We start from the raw sequence: 27756 nt of genomic DNA, 5'->3' as shown, positions 1-27756 counted from the left end.
ATCTATTTTCATACTTATCATATTTTATCTTGTTAGGGTTAGTGCGTGCGAGCGCAAAATCCTTTTTTTTTCTGCGCAAGGAATTGCCAGTGCGGCTGGCGAACATAAATGAAGGAGATCGCCCTCCTGCCGGAGAGACTGCTGAGTATGCCCAGCGTTGACCTGGTCAGCGCCTGGTATGCCAGGAGCTTCCAAGACGTCATCAATTTGAAAAAGCAGGACATCAACGAAGAAACACTTGACTCGTAAGTTTAAACAAAATGAATTCTTTTTATTTACAGAAATTTATGGACCGATTATGTCGCACAACAGACCAATCTTATGGCAAGGCTCTGTTATTAAGAACTTTCCATACTAAATATTGACAAAAGCCATGTGATTGCTGGGCATTTCAGGCATTTTTCTCAGGTTGTCAGATAGAAAACCTAACCATAGAAACTGCACAAATGTCAATAAAACGATCTTAGACAACAGGGTCTTTCTGACACAGCTTCATAACATACGAATGACGTTGTAGTTTATGTGTAAATGCCTGAATGAACATCAATACATGGCATTTTAACAGTATTCAGTATGATTCAGTGGCATAATGTATGGAAGTTGGAGCGTAACATGGCCTTGCCATAACATTGGTCTGTTGTGCGGCAGAATCGCCCCATTAATTTCTAGTGTTGTTTTACGTTTTACTTATTTACTTACTTATTTACTTACTTATTTTATTTCACTTATCAATATACGCTAAATCAGTGTTTCCCAACGTGGGGCGCCACGCCCCATCGGACGGCAATTTGTAAATTCAGGGGGGCAATTTGAAAATTTTGGTGATTTTAATGTAATGTTGTATAGTATCGGTAAAACATTTAACAAAAAAAATGCTTCTTAGATTTAACTCATAGTAAGGTGTCCGGTTTGGCCGGTACAGTCTTAGTATTCAACCTTGCTTTTCTGGTGCCGGAGTTTGTTTTTTCTGTCGGGTTGACCTGACTTTTAAAAAAGAATAGCTTGAATTTGAATATTTCTCGTTACTTTATAATAAAATTACAACGACCCATTATAATCTGAAAATGATATATGCGATAAACTGCTTATATAAAACTAAACATTATGAAAAATAATGTTGCGCAATGCAAAAATTCTTTAGGTTCGAATAGTCCTTCACTAATTATTTTAAACTTCTATATTCCAATTATGAAAATTACCAAAAAATTAGGTAAATTAAGTTTCTGACTGCTTGTGCTTTATTTTAAGGTCTGTGACAAGACTCGTCTTGAAATGTGCACAAGAGAAGTGATATTTAATACTAAAGTTAATTGCCAAGCTTTATGCGAACAGAGTTTTATACAAGGCTTTAAACGCGGAATAATCGTAAATATGACATGAGTTTTTTACTCACTGTCAATAACTATGGCTAAAGATGGAATTAATTTGAAACAAACTAATTTTCAATTTATCATTAAATAGTATAAGGTTGGCAACTAAGTGCAGTTTTTACTCTTAGATTGCTTCAAATGATTCTTTGGGTTTGTTGAAGTAGTCTACATGTAAAACACTTTTTTTATTGTATAGTGAGAAATTTAGCTGTAGATTAGTAAAAATACTTTTTTGATCGGTTATGTAGTTGTCGTTTAGCGTTTGTTGAAAGATGGAATATCAAAACAAACATTTTAGTCAAATTTTGCATTTTTATTTCTGCAAAGGGTAAAACGATCCTCCCGAAGAATAGATGCTGTTTATGGTGTCGAAGCCTTAAAAAAAACAACATGTTAAAATTGATTTTGAAAATGTCATTCTGGTGACTTTCCACTCAATGCTGCTCTGATCGTCCAGTTACCTAATTAAAGCAATAATCGATTCGGCTAATAGAAAAATTTGGTTATGTTTAAAAATTATTGGGGGTGGGTTGAAATTTTTCTCCACATCCACCAAATATTCCTGACTACAAACCATCTGTTTAAAACCCTTGAATTAAAAAAAATCATGATGGTGTCAAATTATACATAATTCAGTTTTTGCTAATAGAAACTAGAAGTTTTATAAACTTGGGATAATGATCCTTCTTGGAAAATTACAAAAGGTCATCGATCAAAATGGTATACAGAGCAAAGTTATTTAATTCCACGCAAAAATTGTCCTTGATTTTCTAAAAAAAGATGCGCACTTACTTAGTTGCCAACCTACTAACTAAAAAAGATTTAACAAAAAATATATATTAAATATAGATATATTTTCGTTCCGAGTTAACAAAATGTCAACTAGCTAAGTAGATTCATTAAGAAATGGCTTTATGGAGAACCAAATGTAATCATATGTACAAAAATTTGCTATAATTTATTGACAAAAAGAAAAAGCTTAGTAAGTTACAACCTAATATAAAATCTTTATTTTAGCTTAAGTATTGCATTAAATAAATTTTGAAAAAACAGACCATAAATAGGAATGCTAAAATTAAACACCAATTTCATTGTTAAGTCTCTATATTTCCGCTCAAAGAATCAATAAAGTATCTCGTCATTCACATAGACAGGAAACTGAACTGGAAAATATACATAAAGAACAAAAGACAACAGATAGATCTAATTTTCTAAAATTATTATTGGTTCTTAAACAGAAAATCCGAATTATCAACATACAACAAATTACTTATATATAAGGCGGTGATGAAACCCGTGTGGACCTACGGTTTTCAACTTTGGGGTACTGCTAAAAGAACAATTTAAGCATAATACAACGTGCGGCAAATATCAAACGCTCTTCGCTACACGTCAACATGAATCCTCCACAAAGACATACCTACAATTCAAGAACATAAGTCAATGGTTGCCATTAATTATAAGAGCAGAATAGACGTCCATTCTAACCAACTAGCATGCCGTTTATACTAGGAAAGCCAGCCGACCAGACTTAAAAGAAAAACATTTGGGGACCTAATATAGTTTAATTAACTATAATACTTTCATTTAACTACATTTTATTGTTTTTTCCTTTTGTTTTTAGTTTTTTTATTATATTAGCTCTAGTAGATACGCCACTGGGGGGGGTGGGGTATTTACAAATTTGTAAACAACTTGTCATCATTCTCTGCTTAATGTAATTATATATACAGATTGCAGAATAAAATTATAATTAAAAAAAAACGTCTCTAAATCCAGTACTTTAATGTGTGAAACATAAAAGTTGTAAGTCAAGAATTGTTTCCTCTAATGCTTTTTTAGCGATTTGTGAAAATTGCATTGTATTTTTTTGGAAATAGTAACATTCTAGAGAGAATGATCAGTTTGCAATAGATTCAGGTCATTGAACCAACTTATTTTCAACTGCGCATTGCGTATATGACAAAAATATTGTCATGTATAATTCATAAGCGAAATATCTAAGAAACTAGCAATGGTTGAGTTAACGTAGTTAAGTTATAGTAATCACAATAAAATCGATTTTTCTCTCTCTTTTATTAATAATCATCAGAACATAAATAACTTCTATAAATTATTTTGATTTACATTATTGACATATAATTATGTATAGTATTTACCACAGTGGGTAATTACTATTAGATACAACGCATTCGATCAAGTTAATAGGCCATAATTTTTTAAGTCTTTTAAATTTGGGCGCAAGAAGCAGCGAAGCAACAAGTGGATTGGAAAAATCGCTTATGAAAATTTTTATATATTTTTACGTTTTAAGGTTTTCTGAACATTTTGGAATCCCCTACAAAAACTAGTGGTATATGGCATCGTGCCTTAAGGCAAATTGCTGAACTTCCCGTACTGTAACGAAATGTTCGAGGAATATTAAATGTTTTCAAATAGTTTATTATAAATACAGCAAATAATTGCAAAGAAACTGAAATGCTAAGTTGAAATTATTGTTTAAAGTATATTAGAACTTTAGTCATAATTGAAATTAAAATCTGAATTATTTTCGATATACAAAAAAAATTTAATAAAATAAATTGAAAAAAAAATTTCCGAATTTTTTTTTCCAAAAGCAATTATTTTGTTAAAACAAGCAGAAAGTTCTTTGGATCATTCAAATCGGACGCTTAGTTCTTTCAAAAACTGCCATATTTTGCTCTATATCTTCGAAATGGCTGGACCTGTTTTTGCCAAAAACTAATCACCTCTTCTCACAATCATTACGAATTGAATGTTTTTTAGATACGCCGTTTTCTCAAAACTCGATTTATATCTTCTGCACTCTTTGCTTTGTATCTCCGTAACGGCTGGACCTGCGTTTGCCAAAAACTAATCAGCACATCTCCGTATCAATAGGAATCGAATGTTTTTTGAACCTTTGGTTGATCTGTGCACCAGAAAACGTGGACGAAAAATTGTATTGTATTGTATTGTAACATACACACACACATACATCCATTTTTTCTGAGGTATGCCTAAATGTTCAGAAACCTTCAAAACGTGAAGAAATGTAAAAATTTTCAATTTCGATTTTTGGACGATTACAATAACTTACCATACGGAAAGTTAAAAAATTGATTATGTGTGTGTGTACGTGTGTGTGTGTGTGTTGCATGTATGTGCGGATACAATTTGTCGTTGACGATTTCGAGAACACGGTTGAACAGATTTGAATGATTAAGAAAGCATTCGATTCTTATTGATGCAGCATTATTAGTTTTTTTGATCAAGGCAGGTCTAGCTTTTTCAGAGATACGGATTGAGGCAAATTTGTTATTTTTGAAATTTTAAACATGACAGATTGACTTATCACATGGTACTATTATGTTATTATTAAAAAAAGTGTCAAGAAAAACAAACTATTAACAAATTTGAACTTCTGACGTGACGCAAGCATCATGGATGATCTTCGACGTCAATTTGTCGAAGATTTATCAAACCACTTAGCACTTTTACAGTTCTATAATATTTGCTAAGTCCTGGTTACATCTATTAATTAGAGCTTTATAATAAATCTAACGTTTGCTGACAATTAACCTTTTAAGTTAATTAGAATACTAACGCGAGTAACAATATACAAAGCTAATACATGATGCACATTACTTAAAAACTATAAATGATTAACAACATATAATTAATATTAAGCGAGAACGCGTTAGTTTCAATAATGAACTAGCTGTAAGTGGAATTCTGTCTTAAGGCAATTAAGGCATCGTGTCTTAAGGCAAATTGCTGGAACTTCCCGTACCAAAATTTTTTTAACGATTAACATTTTTAAAAAATTTTACTTCGAAAAATAAGATTGTTGAGAAACTATAAATTGGACAAATAATTACTTTTTTTGAAAAAAAATTTTAATTTTTACTTTTTTAATTTTTTTTTTTGAAAAAAAATGATTTTTTTTTTGACATATTTCGGAAGATCTAAACTTTTTTTCAAAGCAATCGTACTGCCTTAACTGCAAGAAGACAAAATATAAAGCGCGTAAGCGCCGCGTCGCTATCTAACGGATAAACATTGGTACGGAACCCATAGCAATGTAAACAAAATTTATACTTATTGTTAAAATCTCTATAAAATATCTGATAATTTGATGTGCATATGTCTAATGATCATTTTTGACCGCCAAATGGCATTTTGTTTACTTTTTTCGTTAGATCTCCGAAACCGCTAGACCTGCCCGTATGAAAATTTGATCAATTCTTCATCTTGTCAATACAAGTAAAATGTTTTTTGAATTATTAAAATCGGACGCTCCGTTCTCTTAAAAACTGAGGTACCGTTTTTAGCACTTTTTGCCCCATGTCTTCGGAACGACTAGACCTGTCTCCGCCAAAAACTAATCAGCACGTCTTCTTATCAATACAAATCGAATGTTTTTTGAATTATTCAAATCGCTTCATCCGTGTTACTGAAATCGTCGACGAAGATTTGTATCCGAACACAAATACACACACACACATACACACACACACACACACATACACACACACATCCATTTTTTCTAAGGTATGCCAAAATATTTAAAAATATCTGAAACGTAAAGATATATAAAAATTTTCATTTTCCATGTTTTTGCGACTACTACAACTTGCCCTACGGAAAGTTAAAAAGAAAATGTACATTGTTAATGCGAAAATGAATTTTATTTCTAAAATAAACCACCATTTTTAGTGATTTTCATCTTAGTTTTCATTCGATTATCAATATATGTCATCAATTCTTATTAAGAAATATAATTAACAATCTTTTGTGTTTATCCTAATTTTCAAGCGCATAACTTCAAAGCCGGGAATCTGTTATAACTTTCATTCAATCGCTAATCAACTGATATTATAAAAAATAGTTACTTTGAACCATTCCTTATCTATGCTTTAACGTTCAACTTTCGAAAAATGATTTTGAATTATATGAAAGTTGCAAACCTTTATTCGAACCATATGAAGCAAGGCGTTCTTTCTGTTGTACCATAAATATATATTATATAAGACCATAAGTATATCATAAATATATATCATACAAGAAAAACATTTTTTATTTATTTAAACGAATGATCAACTGCTGAAACGTTATAAACGAAAATACTACGAGGCAGATTATTCAGTAGTGTTTATTGCTATAGTTATGTATATAGGTTGCCATTAATACATATTTATATGATTTAATAAAAAAAAACTAGAACTTGTTTATAACAATAGTTGTTTATAAAGTCAGTTATATCGCTCTTTTAATAATAAAAATTACTTCTTTTCAATTTGTGGATTTTAAAATTGCGAAATTTGCTCTTGCAACCCCTGTAGTTATTTCTATCACCACCACCATCCTCATTATCACCATCTTCATCTCCGTTATCATATCTACGACCACCAACTTGTCCGCCTCGAAAGCCACCTTTTCCTCCTCGGCTTTCGCGACTCATTCCACCACTCTCACCATTATCACCCCAATCATCACCCGGAATTATCATTTTGATAGCCATTCTAGGAATAATAATTATCTTGATATTCACCAAATTTATTACCAATATTTTTCGATTTTGTGTAGACTTCTTTAGAATTAGTTATATTATCTCGTCTTCTGTAACTATTGAAACCACTACTTGTTGAACTTTGGTCTTGATCTTGGTCATTATCTTCATTTCCATAATTTTGTTTGGACCAATCATTGTAATTCGCTGTTGGTTTAATAAAACTTCGTGCAAGCCCTTTTGCCAACGGCGTCATCCAACGTAATTAATCCAACGAAATTAAATCAATCCATCTCACATAATAAATATAAAAAACGAATAATCAAAGTCATCGGCGTAATGCAGTTGCAAATAAGATGTTATTAATATCGGAAAATGATAATTTATATAATTATTAATTTTAGAAGTTGATAAAAAAAAAATTTCTTGAATTTCACAGCATTCTAGATAATTTCATCGCCTTTCGTGCTAATTATCAAGAAGCAGGACTAGTTTTTATGTTCTGTATATGCATTTCAGGAGCTTTTATAAAAGGTGGTACTGGAAAAATAAGTTTTCTTTCTTGGCTATCCCGAATTTCACACCTTATTTTGTCTATCGTTTGGTAAAGAAGTCCAAATCTGCAGTTTTTGAAATCCTTTACCTGAAAAATTGAGTCCTAGTTACACATCTATTGATTAGAGATTCGTAATAAATCTAACGTTTGCTGACAATTAACCTTTTAAGATAATTAGAATAGTAACGAAGGGAACAATATACTCGTACGAAGTTAAGAAGATGAAAACTATTAATAATTGACGTATAATTAATATTAACCTAGAACGTGTTAGTTTCATATAATAAAAATAGCAAATATTCATTCTTAATGTGAATATAAGTTTCTAAGATAGACCATCACTTTTAGTAATAGAATATTGTTTTGTTTCGAATCATATTCATTGTTAGGAATGATTTCAAATGCACATAATGATACCTTTTTTAAGCAAATATATTGACATTAGAATGACTTTGGCTTTAAGACTGAATTTATATCAAATTTTGAAAAGCTGAACCCTATATAGTGAACTTTGTCTTTATTACCTTCCGGTTGACCATGTTCTGAGAAGTTTCAGCAACAAGTTAGATATATTAGATAGCACAAAGAAGTGCTCCACTATGTGTGAAAGTCAGGCCAAGAGTTCCACTAAGATACACTTCTTGCTCGTTCTTAAAGAAACCTAATAATTACACACGATAAAAAACTGAAACGTACACATATTCCGATATATAAATCGGCATGTACCGAAAATTAACTTATATCTAAAAAGGCCTCTGCCAAAATTTTTAATTTTGAAATTATTATTTGAGTTATTTATATTAATCGATTTTACTAAAACATCGCAAATATAATATGCATACATACTAATTATTTATTTATTAATTTATTTATAAATATGTTACAAATATCGTACTAAACTAGCTTATTATCAGTGAATGCTTTAAACTCATCGAAAACTCTTTAATAATAATCGAATGTTTATGATTAGATAATGGTTTCATTTTTCAAAAAAATATTTTATAAATCAATTATATAAATATTTTTATGAATTAATGAGCTTTATTAGCTTTTCTCTAACTTTTTGATAACTGACTGCCATATCCCTTATAAACCAGGCGGGCGAATCGTTTGGTAAATTCAATGGTAAATCAGACTCGGTTCAGAAAATTTGTGAATACAATTATATTATATAACATATAATTTTATATATGAACGTTTATAGAATGGATTTAACTTTTTAGATTTGTCTCGTCGCTGTAGAATTTTGTAACGACATTTTTAAATGTTTGTCAATTTGGCGACATAAATCATCAATTCTAGCATAGAAATTATTTGGATGAAATTTCAAATATTTCTAAATTATCTCCAGCATTATTGTTTTTGGATATTTCCAAAAATTTCAATACTTCCGAAAATATTCAATATAAATATTTTGATGCTGTCTAATTTTTTAATAATTTAGCACCATTAACAAATAGTGGTCAATAAAATAGATTATTGTTTGTGTAAGTTTAAAATAATTAAAAAAAAAATCTAAATTAAATGAATTTCCAAAATTAGAAACGAATGAAACTAAATATCTATCTAATTACCATGAATTATTATATAATAAATTTGATATGAATAAACAATAATAATTTTGACATATGACTTACTTATTATTAGTTTCATCATGAGATGAATATTACTCATTTATCTAATAAAATAGTTTCTTCAATCCATGATCTTGTTTGATTAGCGAAATCAAGCGAAGTCAATTTTGTAACTTAAATAATTTTTATAAAAAGAAAGTGAGAAATTTTGAAAAATAAATTATGATCTGAACTTATGTTATAAAAAATTAAATATGCATTGTCACTTGTTTGCGAGTACGAATTCATGGCATACGTAAATTTAGTTGAATCTGAACCCGAATAACAAAAATCCGATTCGCTTATTTTATGTTTTCTCGACGTTTCGACCCATTCTGAATCGAGGGAGACCAAATTTGGAAAAAGAATGTGCGTGTGTATGTGAACAGATTTTTTGCGGAAAATTGACATTTTCTCAAAAACGGCTGAACCGTTTTAAAAATTTAAAAGCCATTCGATCTCGATGAGGACTGTTGTGTTTATCAATTTTGCGCGACGATCAGCTAAGCCGTTTCTTTGTAAGTAGTAAAAAAGTGAAAGAATTGTCGTCCACGTTTTAGCCCGCGATTCTGAATCGATTTTGAAAATTCAAAAACCGTTTGAAAGATATTGGTTGTGAATCGTGCTGATTAGTTTTTTTGGTAAAGATCGGTCGTTTCTTGTAATAAAGTGTTAAATATGATTTTTTTGATGGTAGATACCACAGTCTTATAGATCACACTAAAATATTACGGCCCCTACGACAAGTCGTTCAATTTTAAAAATTCGTCAAAGTTTGCAAAAATTAGTATCGCTTTTTTTGCCTTTGTCAAAATTAGACTTTCCATCGACGTTTACTCAAAAACGGATGAGTCGATCTTAAAATTTTAAAAACCGTTCAATGAAACTTGATAAGCACTCGCGTCAGTTAGATTTTTGATACGATCGGCTGAGCCGTTTTCCCGTAATTAGCAGAAAAGTGAAAAAATTTCCGTCTACGTTTTAGCCAAAAATTCTGAATCGATTTTAAAGATTCAAAAACTATTCGAAAAATATTATTTGAGAATCGTGCTCATTAGCTTTGGACAAAGATCGGCCGAGCCGTTTCTTTGTAATTAATTGTTGAATTTTTTTAATAAAATTTTTAATGTTGATAGATATCATGGTCCTGAACAACATACGAAAATTTTGCGTTTCTACGGCAAGTAGTTTAATTTTAAAAATTCATCAAAATTTGAAAAAATATTAGTCTTTGTGTCAGAATTGCTTTTGTGATATGATGAGCCAAACATTGTCATTTCATTTAAAATAATAAGCTACAATTTTAGGGCATACAAGCACGTGTCTGTGCAATATAATTAATACATTTACAGATAATTTACATGTGTTTGAGAAAATTCGATTGGGATTCACATTGTTAGCATTTAATTGAAAGCGAAAACTTGAAAATGTTATCTAAATATCCAAATCTCAATTTCGGTTGTTTAAGTCAATCATTACACATTTCAGGAAGCTCGTGCAACTTGCCTTAAGGCTAAATGCCACTTTCAACTAGTTATGTGTTGTATATCACGTATTTTACTGTGATAATCCGGTTCGGTTATTGCTTTGATTACTGTTAGGATGGCTAGAGTATTTTCATCTTCGAGTGAAAAGTGTCTAGAATAAAATTTTGCAAACAATTTTGACACTGCTGTTTTTTGAGGCTTTGGTTCCATTAATAGTACGTAATTTTTTGCAGGTTTAAGATGGGTAATTTTGCTGTAATAATGAAAACAAAATATGACGAAAATATTTTTTTCGTGGCCATGTAAGAGTGGAAGTCGCTTTTACTCAGTTGCCCACCAATATAAATTGATTTTGTGGAAATCCATGATGATTTTTAGATAATATATCATTTGAATATTTATTATTTTGAATAATATACCAGTAACTGTTTAAAACTTTGGCAAAAGTATTTAATAAAGAAACTGCCCTCTAGTTATTAATAATATCGATGGACACGTTTTATGAAGATGTTTTAGATGGTTTTGATGCACACTCTCTCTCATAGATGAAAATGAATTATTAAGAGACAAAATTGCATTATAATGAATTCGGAATTATATACGATATATAAATCTAAAATCGGTATAATTTTATTAATTATCAGTCCATATAAATACTAACACATTTAAATGATATGAAAGGAGCTATTTAATGTTCAAAATAATAATTTGGAGCATCTGAGATTTGAAGGCTTCACTGTCCTCATGAGAAGTAAACACTCTACCTCTAATTGTAAGTTTATTAACTTCCCGTAGGGTAAGTTATTGTAATGGGCCGAAAATCGAAATTGAAAATTTTTACATTTCTCGACGTTTTGAAGGTTTCTGAACATTTTGGCATACCTCAGAAAAAATGGAGGTGTGTGTGTATGTATGTATGGATACAAATTTCCAGTCACGTTTTCGGGCGCACGGATCATCCGATTTGAATTGTTCCAAAAACATTCGATTCCTATTGATAGGGAGATGAGCTGATTAGTTTTTGGCAAAGGCAGGTCCAGCCGTTACGGAGATAAAGAGCAAAGTGTGCAGAAAATAGAAATCGAGTTTTTGAGAGAACGGAGCATCCGATTTGAATGATCTAAAAAACATTCAATTAGTAATGATTGGGAGAAGTGTTTATTAGTTTTTGGCAACGGCAGGCCCAGCCATTTCAAAGATACGGAGCTAAATGTGTAAAAAATGGCAGTTTTTGAGAGAACTAAACGTCCGATTTAAATGATTCAAAGAACTTTCTGCTTGTCTTAACAAAATAATTGATTTTGGAAAAAAAATGTTTCAACTTTTTTAAAAAAAAAAAAAAATTGTATATCGAAAATAATTCAGATTTTATTTTTAATTCTGACTATAGTTCTGATATACTTTAAACAAATAATTTCAACTTAGCAATTCAGTTTATATGATTCTTATAAATATTAGACAATGTTATAATATTAATAATAATCTATTTGAAAACATTCAGTATTCCTCGAACATTTCGTTACGGTACGGGAAGTTCCAGCAATTTGCCTTAAGGCACGATGCCATACACCCACCCCACTAGTTTTTGCATTAAAATTTTAAAAACATTCAAAATTATTTATGATATTAATATTTAGATATTAAAATTATGAAATATATGTTTATTTATATATCTATAATTTTTAAGATATTTAAATATGTATAAAAACGTTTTGGAGGAGCTGGGATTTGAACCCAGGACTTCCCGCATGCGAAGCGGACACTCTACCCCTGAGTTACACCCCCGTCGTAATAAACTATTATTTTCGCGTTTATAATTTCAAAATGTGTCAAAAAATGAATGCAATGCTGTTGCGATTATATGTTTGATATATACACAATTTTGTTCATGAAATAAAAGATCATTCGAAATACAAATTCGAAACAAAAAAATATTCAAAAAAAATTAATTAAAAAAAATAATACAAAATTATGTTTGAAAAGAAATATTGTTATCCAATAATTAAAATGACGTTCAACCTCTAAATAACATCCGAACTTCAAACAGTACTTAGCACGGCCTTGTGAAGCACCGAAAATTATATTCTGCAATTCCAGAATGGAATCGACCCCTCGAACAAAATCAATGAAAGATGAATCAGTACTGGATTCGGGATTTAGCTCAAATGACGGCCAAGGGCGAATTGGCCGTCAAACAAATTCAACACAAATGAGCGCACTTTTAGCTATGGATCACTTGCACGAACTCGAAAGTATCTCAAAAGATGAAGGTCGAATGAAAAAGATGAAAATCCCCGAACCCAAAGCGAAAGTGAACATTTTTAAACCAGAGGTAGAGGAAAGCAAAAACGATGAGGAGACACCGGTCCGAATTAAAACAGCTATTAGAAATCCCATTACAGGGGAAATGAATTATTTTTAATTGGCAATCATAAATTTACAGTGATTATTTTTTCTAATTATGTGAAATATTCATTTATAAAACAATTTTCTAACAGAACTAAATGTTTTTTATTTGTTTAGCTAATTTATCTTATTAATATTTCAATTAAGATAAGATAAGATAATATTCTTAATAATACAAGCAACTTATATCAGCTACCTGTCAATTTAAGTTTTTTCAAAATTGGTTCAGCCAATTTTAAAGATTTTTCGGAACAAACAGACAGGCAAACAAAAAATATTAACTAGTTGGTTTGGTATTTAGCCTTGAGGCAAGTTACATGAACTTCCCGATATGTGTAAATAATTGACTTAATCAAAAAAAGTGTAAATAATATACTTCATCAATCCTACTTTAAAAAACGATAATAATTTTAGTATAGTTTGACGAATTTTTAAAATTAAACTACTTGTCGTAATGCCGTAATATTACAGTAAGTTCTATAAGACCATGATGTATATCGCCAAAAAAAAGTTCCATGAAAATCGGCTTAAATTTTTTTTTCAACAGTTCATTACAAGAAAACGGCTCGGTGGATTTTCACCTAAAACTAATCAGTATCATTCTCAACTAATATCTTTCGAACAGTTTTTGATTTTTTAAAATCGGTTCAATAGAATGAGCTTAAATGTGGACGAAAATTTAACACTTTTTTTCAACAGTTAATTACAAGAAAACGGCTCGGTAGATTTTCACCTAAAATTAATCAGTACCATTCCCAACTAATATCTTTCGAACAGTTTTTGATTTTTTAAAATCGGTTCGGTAGGATGAGCTTAAATGTGGACGAAAATTTAACACTTTTTTTCAACAGTTAATTACAAGAAAACGGCTCGGTAGATTTTCACCTAAAATTAATCAGTACCATTCCCAACTAATATCTTTCGAACAGTTTTTGATTTTTTAAAATCGGTTCGGTAGGATGAGCTTAAATGTGGACGAAAATTTAACACTTTTTTTCAACAGTTAATTACAAGAAAACGGCTCGGTAGATTTTCACCTAAAATTAATCAGTACCATTCCCAACTAATATCTTTCGAACAGTTTTTGATTTTTTAAATCGGTTCGGTAGGATGAGCTTAAATGAGGACAAAAATTTAACACTTTTTTTCAACAGTTAATTACAAGAAAACGGCTCGGTAGATTTTCACCTAAAATTAATCAGTACCATTCCCAACTAATATCTTTCGAACAGTTTTTGATTTTTTTAAAATCGGTTCGGTAGGATGAGCTTAAATATGGACGAAAAGTTTAACACTTTTTTTTAAATTGCAAAGAAACGGCTTGGCAGATCGTTGCACAAAACTGACAAACGATAGTCCTCACCGAAATACATCAAATGGCTTTTAAATTTCTGAAATCGGTTCAGGCGTTTTTGAGAAAACGTCGATCAAAAGTCTAATTTTGACAAATGTCAAAAAAACTATACCAATTTTTGCAAACTTTGACGAATTTTTAAAGCTAAACGAGTTGTCGTAGGGCCGTAATATTTTAGTATGACCTAGAAAACTATGGTATCTAACGTCAAAAAAAAAATCATAACTAGCTGTAAGTGGAATTCTGTCTTAAGGCAATTAAGGCATCGTGCCTTAAGGCAAATTGCTGGAACTTCCCGTATCAAAAATTATTATTTTTTTAAAAATGATTATTTTTGAAAAAAAATTACTTTGAAAAAATAAGATTTTTGAGAAACTATAGATTGGACAAAAAATTAATTTTTTTTGAAAAAAAAATTTTTTTAAAAAAAAAAAATTTAATTTTTTTTTTTTGAAAAAAAATTTTTTTTTCTTTATTTTGACATATTGTGGAAGATCTGAACTTTCTTTTCAAAGCAATCGTACTGCTTTAACTGCATAGGGACAAAATATAAAGCGCGTAAGCCCCGCGTCGCCGTCTAACGCATAAGCATTGGTACGGAACCCATAGGAATGTTAACAAAATGTATACTTATTGATAAAATCTCTATAAATATCTGATAATTTGATGTGCATATGTCTAATGATCATTTTTGACCGCCAAATGGCTCATTTTTTTACTTCTTCTCCTCCATATCTCCGAAACCGCTAGACCTACCTTCATGAAAATGTTATCGATTCTTAATCTTGTCAATACAAGTGAAATGTTTTTTGAATTATTCAAATCGGACGCTCCGTTCTCTTAAAAACTGAGTTACCGTTTTCGGCACTTTTTGCCCCGTATCTTTGGAACGGCTAGACCTGCCTTCGCCAAAAACTAATCAGCACGTCTCCTTATCAATACGAATCGAATGTTTTTTGAATTATTCAAATCGGTTGATCCGTGTTCCCGAAATCGTCGACGAAAATTTGTATCCGCACATACATACACACACATACATACATACATACATACATACATACATACATACATACATACACACACACACACACACACACACACACACATACATCCATTTTTTCTAAGGTATGCCAAAATATTCAGAAACCTTTGAAACGTCGAGAAATGCAAAAATTTTCATTTTCGATTTTTTTGCGATTACTATAACTTGCCCTACGGGAAGTTAAAAATCGTCGAATTTTTTTTTTTTAAAACGTTATTACAAGAAAACGGCTCGGCCGATCTTTACCAAAAACTAATCAGCACGATTCCCAACCAATATCTATCAAATGGTTTTTGAATTTTCAGAATCGATTTAGAATTGCGGGCTAAAACGTGGGCGAAAAATTTTTCACTTTTCTGCAATTTACAACGAAACGGCCCGGCTGATCGCCGCACAAAACTCAGAGACGATAGTCCTCATCGAGATACATCGAATGGCTTTTAAATTTTTAAAATCGGTCCAGTCATTTTTGAGAAAACGTCGATTTACGGCAAAAAATCTGTTCACATACACACACACACACACACACATACACACACACACACATACTTTTTCCAAATTTGGTCTCATTCGATTCAGAATGGCTTGAAACGTCGAGAAAACATAAAATTAGCGAATCGGATTTTTTGATGAAAACATAAACTTCTCCTTCGGGAAGTTAAAAATGTTATTTTGGCAAAACAGCAAAAAACGGCAAATCAGTTTTTAAGAGAACGGAGCGTTCAATTTGAATGATTCAATATAAACATTTCACATGTATTGACGAAATGATTGAATTTTTGGGAAAGTAGGTCCAGCGGTTTCGGAAATCCAAAAAATATGCCATCTGGCGATCTAAAATGATCATTTGACACATGCACATGAAATTATCAGATATCTTATAGAGATTTTAGTGATAAATTTGATTAAGTTCAGTTGAAAAGACTGGGTATGGCTGTGCCACTTTTTTTTTGATCAGAAATAATTTAAAAAAAATAATAGGTAGCTGAAGAAAAAATAAATTAAATGGTTAAAGAGGATATTTGTGACAGGCTTTAAAATATGGTAAAAAAACAATAGTTATAAGAACTTACATTGTCGTTAATAATAATAATCTGTAACACAACACAACATATTCATTTAAACAAAGCTTATGTATAAAATATAACAATATATAACAAAACATAATTTTTTAAACCAAGGTAAAATAAGAATTTATTAGATTTTTTTTCTATTGAATTTGCCGTTTCTTCTTCGTATTTTGTTTTAATTAAGTTAGTTTTTTTTGTCTACTCAATCTTTACCTGAAACGGACAAGAAATATATGTCACAACTGTACCCACAAAATTAGTCACTACCAACGCACATATTTGAAAACAAATCATAGTTATGACTAAGCTTCTACGCAAAAATTATCTTCTAATGTTCAACTTACAGCTAAATAACAAAGAATCGATAACAATTGAATGTTTTTTTGAATCATTTATTTGGTGTGCCAGCGGTGGCGATATCGGTTAGAACGTGGACTGCGCAAAAATTATCTTCTAATGTTCAACTTACAGCTAAATAACAAAGAATCGATAACAATCGAATGTTTTTTGAATCATTTATTTGGTGGGCCAGCGGTGGCGATATGGTTAGAACGTGGACTAGCACCAACTAGTCTCGGGTTCGCTGGTTCGATTTCCGCTGGTTCGATTTTCGATCAGGCAACTTTGATGTCAAATTTCCACTTGAGGTCATAGATCTCAAATATAGCATCAAGTGAAAATCCCCTCTTGTGGGTATAGTAGTTGCACATATAATAAAAATGTCAGCAAATACTTCGAGTATAGATAATTCGTCCTTATACCTAGTAAACACGCCGCTGGGTGTTGCTACTATCTTCTGGTTTATATTGTAAGATAATTATTGTTAGCAATCTCTGCTTAATGTTAATGATCATGTAAAACAGATTGCAGAATAAATTATAAAAAAAAAATTATTCGGTTGAACCGTGTTCCCGAAATCGGGAAATTTGTATCCGAACACACACACACATGCACATTTATCCATTTATCTAATTGAAATGTGTTCAGAAAAACGTTCACAAACTTTTGAATTGTAAAGATATAAACATTTTAATTTTCGATTTTTGGGTGGGAATTTTTGAGAATGGGGACAGAGTGTTGAACCTTGATGCTTTTATAGTTTCTTTGTTTATGATGGACTAAGCTCATGTTGTCGTATTGTGAGGTCAGATTGTGAGGAACAATTATTGCAAACAACCGAATATACTACTATACTAATAAGTTTAACATTGAAAATAATTCTTTGTTAGATTTTTAACTTCCCATAGGGCAAGTTATAGTAATCGCAAAAAAATCGAAAATGAAAATTTTTATGTATCTTTACGTTTCAAAGCCTTTGGCATACCTTAAAAAAATGGATGTATGTGTGCGTGTGTGTGTGTGTGTGCGGATACAAATTTTCGTCGACGATTTCGGGAACACCGATCAATCGATTTAAGTAAATAAAAAACGTTCGATTTATATTGATAAGGAGACGTGCTGATTAGTTTTGGCGAAGGCAGGTCTAGCCGTTCCGAAGATATGGGGCAAAAAGTGCCAAAAACGGTAACTCAGTTTTTAAGAGAACGGAGCGTCCGATTTTAATAATTCAAAAAACATTTTACTTGTATTGACAAGATGAAGAACTGATCAAATTTTTATAAAGGCAGGTCTAGCCTTTCGGAGATCTAATGAAAAAAGTAAAAAAAAAATGCCATTTGGCGGTCAAAAATGATCATTAGACATATGCACATCAAATTATCAGATATTTTATAGAGATTTTAACAATAAGTATAAATTTTGTTTGCATTCCTATTGGTTCCGTACCAATATTTATTCGTTAGACGGCGACGCGGCGCTTACGCGCTTTGACATTCCGTCTCTATGCAGTTAAAGCAGTACGATTGCTTTGAAAAAAAGTTCAGAATTTCCAAAATATGTCAAAATAAAGACAACTTTTTTTTCAAAAGAAATTTTTTTTTTCAAAAAAAAGTAATTTTTTGTCAAATTCCTAGTTTCTCAAAAATTTAATTGCTTCGAAGTAAAATTTTTTCAAAAATATTAATCGTTCTAGCAATTTGCCTTAAGGCACGATGCCCATTGCCTTAAGACAGAATTCCACTTACAGCTAGTTTAAATTTCAATAATTTACTCAACGTTAATAATTTATTCAAAGTTAATAATTTAAATCGATCCATTATATTTTCAGGTTCTGCACAGTGTTGTCGACGATACGCGATCGTCATGCTGATGTTGTGCAGACCATGGCTCAGGGAGTTCTTGAACTGAAAGACAGGACGGACGCTATCGATCCACCAGTGGAATTATCGATCCAGTACTTCTTGGATCGACTCTACATGTCCAGAATATCCATAAGAATGCTCATAAATCAACACAGTACGTACTTAATATTCAAATGTGTAATTAGGTGTAAGTGGTATTTTATCGACAAGTTTTTTTTGCATAGATTTATTGCCGATCAAAATAATATAATTTTTTAAGACAACATGCTGGGTGTAAATGCATTTAAAGAGATTATCTCCTATGAGATATTTATTTTTTTTATTTTTTGACATTTCATTTAAGATCGTCTGGCCATTATTTTCAATCTTCTTGTAGGAGATTCCTCGCTGTCGACAAGTTGTATGAACTTCCCGATACGTGTAAATAATTGTCTGAACTAGTGATGTATGGCATAGCGCCTTAAGGAAAATTGCTGGTACTTTCTGTACCAAATATTATTTTTTTTAAAGTTATTCAAAAAAATTTTAAAACTTTGAAAAAGTTCTATTTGAAAAAAATGATTTTTTGTAAACAAAATGTAAACAAAATGTATACTTATTATTAAAATATCTATAAAATGTCTGATAATTGATGTGCATGCATATGTTTGATGATCATTTTCGACGACTAAATTTTTTTACTCGATCTCCGAAACTGCTTGCTTTCCCAAAAATTTAATCAAATCTTTATTTTGTCAATAAAAGTAACATGTTTTTTGAATTATTCAAATGGGACGCTTCGTTCTGTTAAAAACTGAATTACCATTTTTGGCACCCTTTGCCTCGTATCTTTGAATCGGCAGGACCTTTTCCAAAAATTTCGCACACACATACATCCATTTTTTTTAAGTGTGCCAAAATGTTTAGAAACCTCTGAAACATAAAGATATATAAAAAAAATTATTTTCGATTTTTTTGCGATTACTATGACTTATCCTAAAGGGAATGGGAATATCCTAAAAGTGTAGCTATTATTCCGAACTTTATTGAATTTTCACAACTAAAGCACTTCTCGTAGGCCTCTAATATTTCAGGATGTTTGTTAATTTTGTTAGATCATGAATACCGCATCGCTATGTTCCTTAAAAGTAGCAAATAACTTTTTGTACGAAGAAACGGCTTAAAAATTTTGGATCCAAGATGATATGCTTCGAATGGCTTTTAACTTTTCTGAATCGGTTCAGAATTTTTTTGCAAAAACGTGAACGAAAGATTTTACACTTTTCTGGTTCGTTCTATCAGATCGCAAAACTATCACCGCGAGTTCTTTTGAAGTTTCATCGAATGCCGTTTTTAAGAAAACATCGACGATTGGTCTAAACTTGGTTTACAACACAAAAACTCTGCTCATTTTTCCAAACCTTTTTTTTCAAATTCAGTTATATTTTAATATTTTTCTCAAGACCATGAAATCAATAGTCATAAAAAGTTTTATTAAAACCGTATAAAAATATTTCAACAATTAATTACGAAGAACGGACCGGTCAACCTTAATCAAAAACTAATTAGCACGATTTCCGACCAATATCTTTCGAACAGTTTTTGAATTTTTAAAATCGTTTCAGGATTTTTCAGGAGACTAGATAAGGACTAAGATTGAAAAATCAGTTAACACCGGTTGAAATCCGGATTTTTTAGTGTAAATAAACATCTTCGGGGAGTTAGAAATTAGATTAGCTAATTTGAGTTTGGTTGTGTGAATGTTTTAGTTTTGTGGTTTTTGAAAATGGTGCAATGACGTTAATACAGCACTTATTTTTGGGTGTGGTTATATGTCTAGGAGCTGCTTCAAATTTTATGTGAATTTAATAGAAAATTCAATGTTAAAAAACAGAAACATATATTTTAAACCAGGTGCAAGGTGCAAGTGGCATTTTGCCTTAAGGCAAGTTGCATAAACGTTTAAATAATCTACCTGATAAATAAGATTTTAGAAATCGGTTCAGCTGTTTTTAGGAAATCATAGTACCGACTCAACAATATAGTAACGTAAATATATCTAATTATTTTTTTTTTAATTTTTTATTTGGTCTTGCTTACTCTGAGCATTTAGCCACCTACAACATTTTTTATTTTTAGTTACAATTCTAATTTTTATATCATTTTCAATCTATTTTATGTATCCTATTCTATATTCTTCTTAATTTTTTTTTCTTATTATTTTCTTCAATTCTTGTTCTTTTTCAAATTTCTAATTCTATTTAACTTTCAGCTTCATACCATTTTTTTCTTCATTCTTCTTTCAAGTTGCAATATTCCTCTTCTTACTCCCAGATCAATTCAACTGTTCGAATTCTGTTATACCTATTTTTCTTAATTTTTATTCAAATTCTATTTAACAAATACAATTTTTATTTTATTTCAAATTAACTACACATATTATTTTTTCATAAATTCTATGTCATTGACAGGATTTGATCCGAAGATCCCTGTCGTGTGAATCGAACACGCTACCAAAGAGCTATGCTCGCCACATCTAATTATTTCTTCTTATGAATAAATAAATAAAAAAAAATATTAACTTCCCGTAAGGTAAGTTATAGTAATCGCAAAAAATCGAAAATGAAAATTTTTATATATTTTTACGTTTCAGAGGTTTCTGAATATTTTGGCATACCTTAGAAAAAAAAATAGTATGTGTTTTTTTGTATAGCGAAGGAAATGCCTTTATGCATCCCGGACTGGTGTTTTGTCTGGGTATGTCGGACTCAAACCGCCCTGGTATAATACCGACTAAAACCTCCGCTTTGTCTTTGCCTCTGGTCCCCACGGAAACCGCCGTTAGGCATTACTTCGTGGGGGGAGGATCTAGAATGTTATAATTTTTAACTTGCTATAATGAATGTTATAACTCCTAAACTTATACTCAACTTTTAAATGGGCGAAGTCCCATTCGCCCTTTCTCTTTCCATAGAACGCAGATCAATTAGCACCTCTCTCGCAAATCTGTCTATGGATGTATGTGTGTGTGTGCGGATACAAATTTTCGTCGACAATTTCGGGAACACGGATCAACCAATTTGAATAATTCAAAAAACATTCGATTGCTGTTGATAAGGAGACGTGCTGATTAGCTTTTGACATAAGTAGGTCTAGCCGTTTCGTTTGGGACAAAAAGTGCCACAAATGGTAACTCAGTTTTTATGAGAACGCAGCGTCCGATTTCAATAACTTAAAAAACATTTTACTTTTATTGACAGGATGAAGAATTGATAAAGTTTTCAAAGAGGCAGGTCTAGCGGTTTCTGAGATCTAGTGAAAAAAGTAAAAAAAATGCCATTTGGCGGTCAAAAATGATCATTAGACATACGCACATCAAATTATCAGATATTTTATAGAGATTTTAACAATAAGTATAAATTTTGATTACATTCCTATAGGTTCCGTACCAATGTTTATCCATTAGACGGCGACGCGGCGCTTACGCGCTTCGATATTTTGTCTCTATTTTTGGGCCATATAATAGTTCATCAGTAATTGTGCAAGTTTTCAAAATTTCCATTTGCTGTTGCCTACGAAGCATTCTGGCCTCCCGAGTGTTCTCGTTGGCGCGCTGATCTGCCAATTTCACACGTGCAGCATCCAATTTTTCAGCATACCAATGGGATTTATACCCACAATTAGGTCCTAGGGTATCCATAATCAATAATAATGATTATGTATACGCAATCAGCAATTTTTACGATAGTAAAACTAGTTATCACGGTTTTTAGGCATATTTTTTACACTAGTTGGTTGAAGCTTTTAATTTTTTCTGATTATGGATTCAATCTTGAACTACACATCTTGAAAGTAAATTATCATTGCTGAGATCATCGTGAATCGGTTTAAAAGCTTTTAAAACATCAGGAGGTAAGGGAGAATATTCTTGAGTATAAGTATCGAGCTCTCAACTTGCGTCAACGCGTTGGTAAGAGTCTAAAAACTCAAAAAGTAATCATCGGATCAACTTGAAATTTTCAGAGAACATTTTCAAGATATTACATTTAATGAAAATGCAAAAAAATAAAAATCGATGTTTCAAAAATTCCAAGTACCCCTAACCCCTTAAAGCAGTATGATTGCTTTGAAAAAAGTTCAGAATTTCCAAAATATTTCAAAATAAAGAAAACATTTTTTTTCAAAAAGTCTTTTTTTAAAAAAAAGTAATTTTTTGTCAAAAATTTATAGTTTTTCAAAAATCTATTTTTTTCAAAAGTAAATTTCTTTCAAAAATGTTAATCTTTTTTTAAGTTCCAGCAATTTGCCTTAAGGCACGATGCCATGCGCGCCACTAGTTTATTACATCTAATCTAATTATTTATATTATAACATTCGAATCGAATGTTAAAAATAAAGAACTATTAAGGGTTTCATCTTTCTGTTCTTCATATAAATGAATGCCAGCAGTTGAATTTTCATTGAACCCTCGTTTTTTTTCGCTTCCAGCACTGCTCTTCGGTGGTGGCCGCCGCGAGGGCCGGCACATAGGATGCATCGACCCGGTGTGCGACCCGGCGTCCGTGGTGCGAGATGCGTACGAGAACGCGCGATTCCTCTGCGATCAGTACTATCTGGCGGCACCAGATTTGAAATTAGTTGTGCACAATGGTTGGTCCATCATAGCTATCATTCACCCGATCATCTACCCATCTGATGTATAGAGACGAATGAAGGTAAGGCGAACAGATCGCGACACGATTGCTGATACGAGATAACTCGAGGATTCAAACAAAGAAAGATTCACTCTAGAACGGAATTATGTTTTGTTATAACATTTTTCTCCGATTAGTTTGCCAGGGTAATGTTTTGAATTTTTTGAGCGTTTTATGATATACGGGGAGCTAGGGGCTAGCTGTAACAGGGGTAACTAGTTACAGGCGTCTTTCAATAGGATCTTAAACTATTCGCTCTGCATAATATTGTTATAGCTACTAGGGAATGCAATACCGGTATACCGGTATACCGAATTATCGGTAAACCGCCCGATTTTTTGGCGGTATTTTTACCGATATTTACCCCAAAAATACCGTTATTTTCGGTATTTTTACATAAGCGCTATTTGATACATAATACACGAAAGTTTAAATTTCTCGGAACAAATTTATCTTTAAATTCCATAATCGCATAAACAGCTATATCTTCAAGTGATTCTATAGGATAAACAAATGTCAAATATTATCTCAACTCGTCATTAAACTGAATATTTATTGCTTTACTAAGGGCTTCATATCGTGTTACAATAAATAGAATTGGACTGATAGATAATGATGTTTTATTTATCTTATGTAAAAATGTAATGGTTTTTTAAGTGATATTTGCGCCAAAATATTTTATATCATACAGATTACCCCTGCGTAATCTTTATTTTTTTCTAACTTTATGCATAATAATTATGTTAATTACTAAATATTTTTGCTTCTTATTACAATTATAAAATATTATTTTTCGAAAACGTTTTGAAGTTTGAAAATACTATAGAAGCATCACATTGTTTTAAATAACAATACTCAACAATTATAGTAACTTATTATTTATCTTGACAAAGTATCTTCTATATTAGTGTAGAATTCTTTTTAAATCTTGGAGATTATGCTAATTTAACACATCGGATACAGACAATACAGTTTATTATAATAATGTAATATGATCTTTTATGAGTTTTTGGTCTTTCTTACTCATAAGTTTGTTTTTGGTGAAAAGTACTCAATATACTCGATAGTGATAATGAATTAATTAAATTGTATATAATTTTGTTAAATTATTATTTAAAAAAATTAACCTATTGTTTTATTTTATTGTTTTTATTGTTTAGTTGAATATAGTTGTAGTTGTATATACATTTTTTTATATTTGTACCAGTAACTTTCAATTTTGTTTACGTTTGTATTTGATAATAAAAATACCGGTAGTTTACCGGTATCCCGGTTTTAAAATGAAAAATTACCGAAATACCGGTATTGAAATTTTCCATCCTTATTGCATTCCCTAATAGCTACTATCCCGCAGGCCAACGCAACAAACAGAACTGTGCAGGTCTGTCATTTTTGGCATGTCATTTATAATTCATAAACTACCGGCTGCGTTATTATTATCGACTAATTTTAAATTTTATATATCTTAGGGGGGCGTTCATTAATTACGTCATCGATTTTTTAAGGATTTCTGGACCCTTCCTCGTAGATATTCAAAATTAATTTGTTTTATTTTTTTTATTATATTCTTATTTAAACTTTTGAATTCAATTAATATCTATACATAACATATATAGAGTTATCGTGTCACGTTTTTCGGGGCCGTTCAAGTATTACGTAAGCACTATAGGGGCGGGGGGTTATGGATTTGCTTATTTGGATTGACATAGGGAGTCCGGATGATGATTACGTCATAGGTAGTATTTTTATTTTTTTAACCGAATGGCAACCTTACATTGTCTTTGCCAGTACCAAAAGTTAAAATAAGTTTGTTATTTCGTATGATTATAATAATTTTGTTACTCTATGTTGAATACCATATGAGTAAAATCTCTACATCCTAAACCTACTTTCTTATTTTTAAAATTTAATTATAACCTAATAATTACAATATTTAAAAAACAATACATTAATTGCAAAATGTTTACGTAAGCATGGGGTAGGAGGTAAGAGCTTTGCTTACTTTGCTGACAGGGAGGATGGGGGGGGGGGTAAATAATTGCAATAAATCTGCTTACGTAGTACTTGAACGATCCCTTCGTCGCAATACTCCTTCGAAACGGTTTGACTGATTTATATCAAATTTTATAATTACTTACAGTATGGCTGAGAATCGGCCAAAATTTATTTTCCTATCCCTAAGTGGTAAGGGTTCCCTTTTTTTATTTTTTGAACCAATATCTTTTATTTTACTTTTTCATACGAGCATAAAATTCACTTTCCTGCCACAAACCCTTATTATAGTCATTTTAGTAATCGAATAATTTTTCATCCCACTTTCATCGTTTCACTGAATTTTGAGTAAGATTTTCATAGCTTGTCGCTATTAAATTTCTTTAAAAAAAAAAAACTTTTATAATAAGGGTTGTCCATCCATACATTTTTTTAATTGGGATCAAATCTTTGTTTTAATTTTTATAATGAGTAATTCAAAAAAACACTAAATTTTTCCATGATCCTATTTTGTATTGGTCATTTAGTAATTCAATAATTTTTCATCGTATATCCTCTATTTTGTGAACGTTTTTCATAGGATGTTGATTCAGATTTTCTTCAAAGAACTAGTTTTTTAAAAAACAATAAATTGATCAAGGGTTGCCAACACCTAATACTTACTTTTAATTTTTTGAACCAATTCATTTACTTATCTTTTTATAATGCTATTTTATGTATTGAAAATTCGAACATTCCGCGATTTTCATCTTCCTACCACAATCTCCTATTTTGCAAAAATAATTTCAGTAACTTAATCTTTATTCTTCTTGATAACTAGTTAATTGTGAATATTTCTCAGTTGATTTCTATTAAAATGTTTGTGAGACTGTCAATGCTGAAATGTTTCTATATTTTTCTATTTTTTTCATTTGCATTAGTAATTTATATATTTTTAATATGAACTCAACACAACTCATTAAAAATAATTGAGATTTTTTTATCAGATAAATTATTCAAAATATAAATCTTCAATTCAATAAAATATAATTTATGTGTTAAATTTATTGGTCCTCATATCATTCAATACAATGATGTGATTTGTACTAGCTCTAAACGCGAAAGCCGGTTTCCATATTATACCGCGTTATAGGAAGATTGACTGTATACTAATTTATCATTTATTTCACAGATTTAATGGGAAATAGTTAATTAATGCGAAAGTGACCCCTTTTCTTGAAAATCATTTTTACTATAAGTATATGAATTATTTTTTAGCTGAAGGTAAAATAATTTTATTCATTGATGTTTCATAATTTTTGTAATAAATATCTTATATAATTTTTTGAAATTTATTATTTATTTATTATGAAAAAGCATAAATTTATTTCTTTCAACATTCCGTTTTAGAGTGGATCTTAAGTTTCAAGTGTATCATATTTAGAATTGGTTTAATACTTAAGTGTAGTTAAAATTGCTAAAAAAATACCACATTGATTTTCATGTTTTTTAGACATTGGCATAGAAACACTAAGTTTTAACATTTGTTTAATTGGTAATAATAGTCAAAATATACAAGTATAATTATAAGACGTATTGCAATCAGAACTACAACTGGTTTAGAATATGTTTTTTACTCTATTTTGTTTTTTGACTCACCTTATTCTCTATACATTGGATGCGTAAAAATAATTAATCGGGATAAATTATTGGCATGGCTTGAATTTCTAATAATAAAAATTTTCAATAATCTATCTGTCTATTAACATATTTTAGTGGAATCTTATATCATTCATATGTTCATGTTATTGGACTGCATATTGCGTATATAAATTTAAAAGAACATTCCAGATTTAGTTTTTATTTTGTTTTAGTTCAATATTAATTGAACATTGAACGACAAAAATGGCACTTTTATTTAATTTTTTTTAAATCTACTTAGAATTGCACGCTGTTTTCAATATACCTTCCATTATACCGTAACAGCTCTAGTTTTGAGTTTTAAGGAACTACCCCAATTAGTCATTTCGGCTATGATTATCGCAGCTTAACGAAAAACTAAGAGTTTTATCTGCTGTTTTCAGTAAGGCTTCGATCTTTAGACGTTGTGTGCATAATCCAGATAGTTTTTGTAACATCTTTGGTTAATATTTTTTCGACAAATACAAAAACCTATGTCGGACTGCATAAAGACATCGTATTTTAACCACTTTATCTGAATGCGCAATAAAGATGAAACCTGCGTTCTTCATACTATGTGAAAAAATTGCGTAGTGTGTTTAAGTTATTATCCAGAAGAAAAAAGAAATGTTATAATTTTAATGCCCTCGTCATTTAGAAAAAAACTTCAGAATCACCATGACGATTGTTTCTTCTGTATGGTAAATATCAATTAAATAAATTCAGGCAATAGAAGCAAATAGTCATAAACCACAACCCTTATGGTATTGATGTCTACTTACGATCAACTACAAGAACCCTATCCATGCTAATGATGAACA

General features: G+C 30.7%; 1 protein-coding gene and 1 non-coding gene across 2 annotated transcripts; one reads left to right on the top strand and one right to left on the bottom strand.

Moving 5' to 3' along the window:
- The first annotated feature begins 108 nt into the window (after window positions 1-108).
- Window positions 109-27756, top strand: LOC113365535 (pyruvate dehydrogenase (acetyl-transferring) kinase, mitochondrial-like). Its single transcript, XM_026607070.1, has 4 exons — window positions 109-245; window positions 18578-18765; window positions 23079-23305; window positions 27662-27756. Exons 1-3 carry the CDS (start codon window positions 109-111, stop codon window positions 23291-23293), a joined length of 540 nt encoding a protein of 179 aa, XP_026462855.1. The 3' UTR covers window positions 23294-23305; window positions 27662-27756.
- On the bottom strand, window positions 12252-12323 carry Trnaa-cgc. Its single transcript has one exon. It is a non-coding gene; the product is annotated as a tRNA-Ala (tRNA).

This window comes from Ctenocephalides felis, unplaced genomic scaffold, assembly GCF_003426905.1.
Source record: "Ctenocephalides felis isolate EL2017-DRISC unplaced genomic scaffold, ASM342690v1 CF-g0.4_SCAFFOLD_01098, whole genome shotgun sequence".
NCBI lineage: Eukaryota > Metazoa > Arthropoda > Insecta > Siphonaptera > Pulicidae > Ctenocephalides > Ctenocephalides felis.
The sequence above is the reverse complement of the archived record's forward strand: the minus strand, read 5'-3'. Positions and strand labels throughout refer to the sequence as shown.

What these genes read in the sequence shown, in the direction of transcription:
- LOC113365535 (XM_026607070.1), top strand. Translation starts at nt 109, where the DNA reads ATGAAGGAGATCGCCCTCCTGCCGGAGAGACTGCTGAGTATGCCCAGC. An exon ending in AACGAAGAAACACTTGACTC is followed by an intron (nt 246 to 18,577) that starts GTAAGTTTAAAC and finishes TTATATTTTCAG; the next exon opens with GTTCTGCACAGTGTTGTCGA. An exon ending in AATGCTCATAAATCAACACA is followed by an intron (nt 18,766 to 23,078) that starts GTACGTACTTAA and finishes TTTCGCTTCCAG; the next exon opens with CACTGCTCTTCGGTGGTGGC.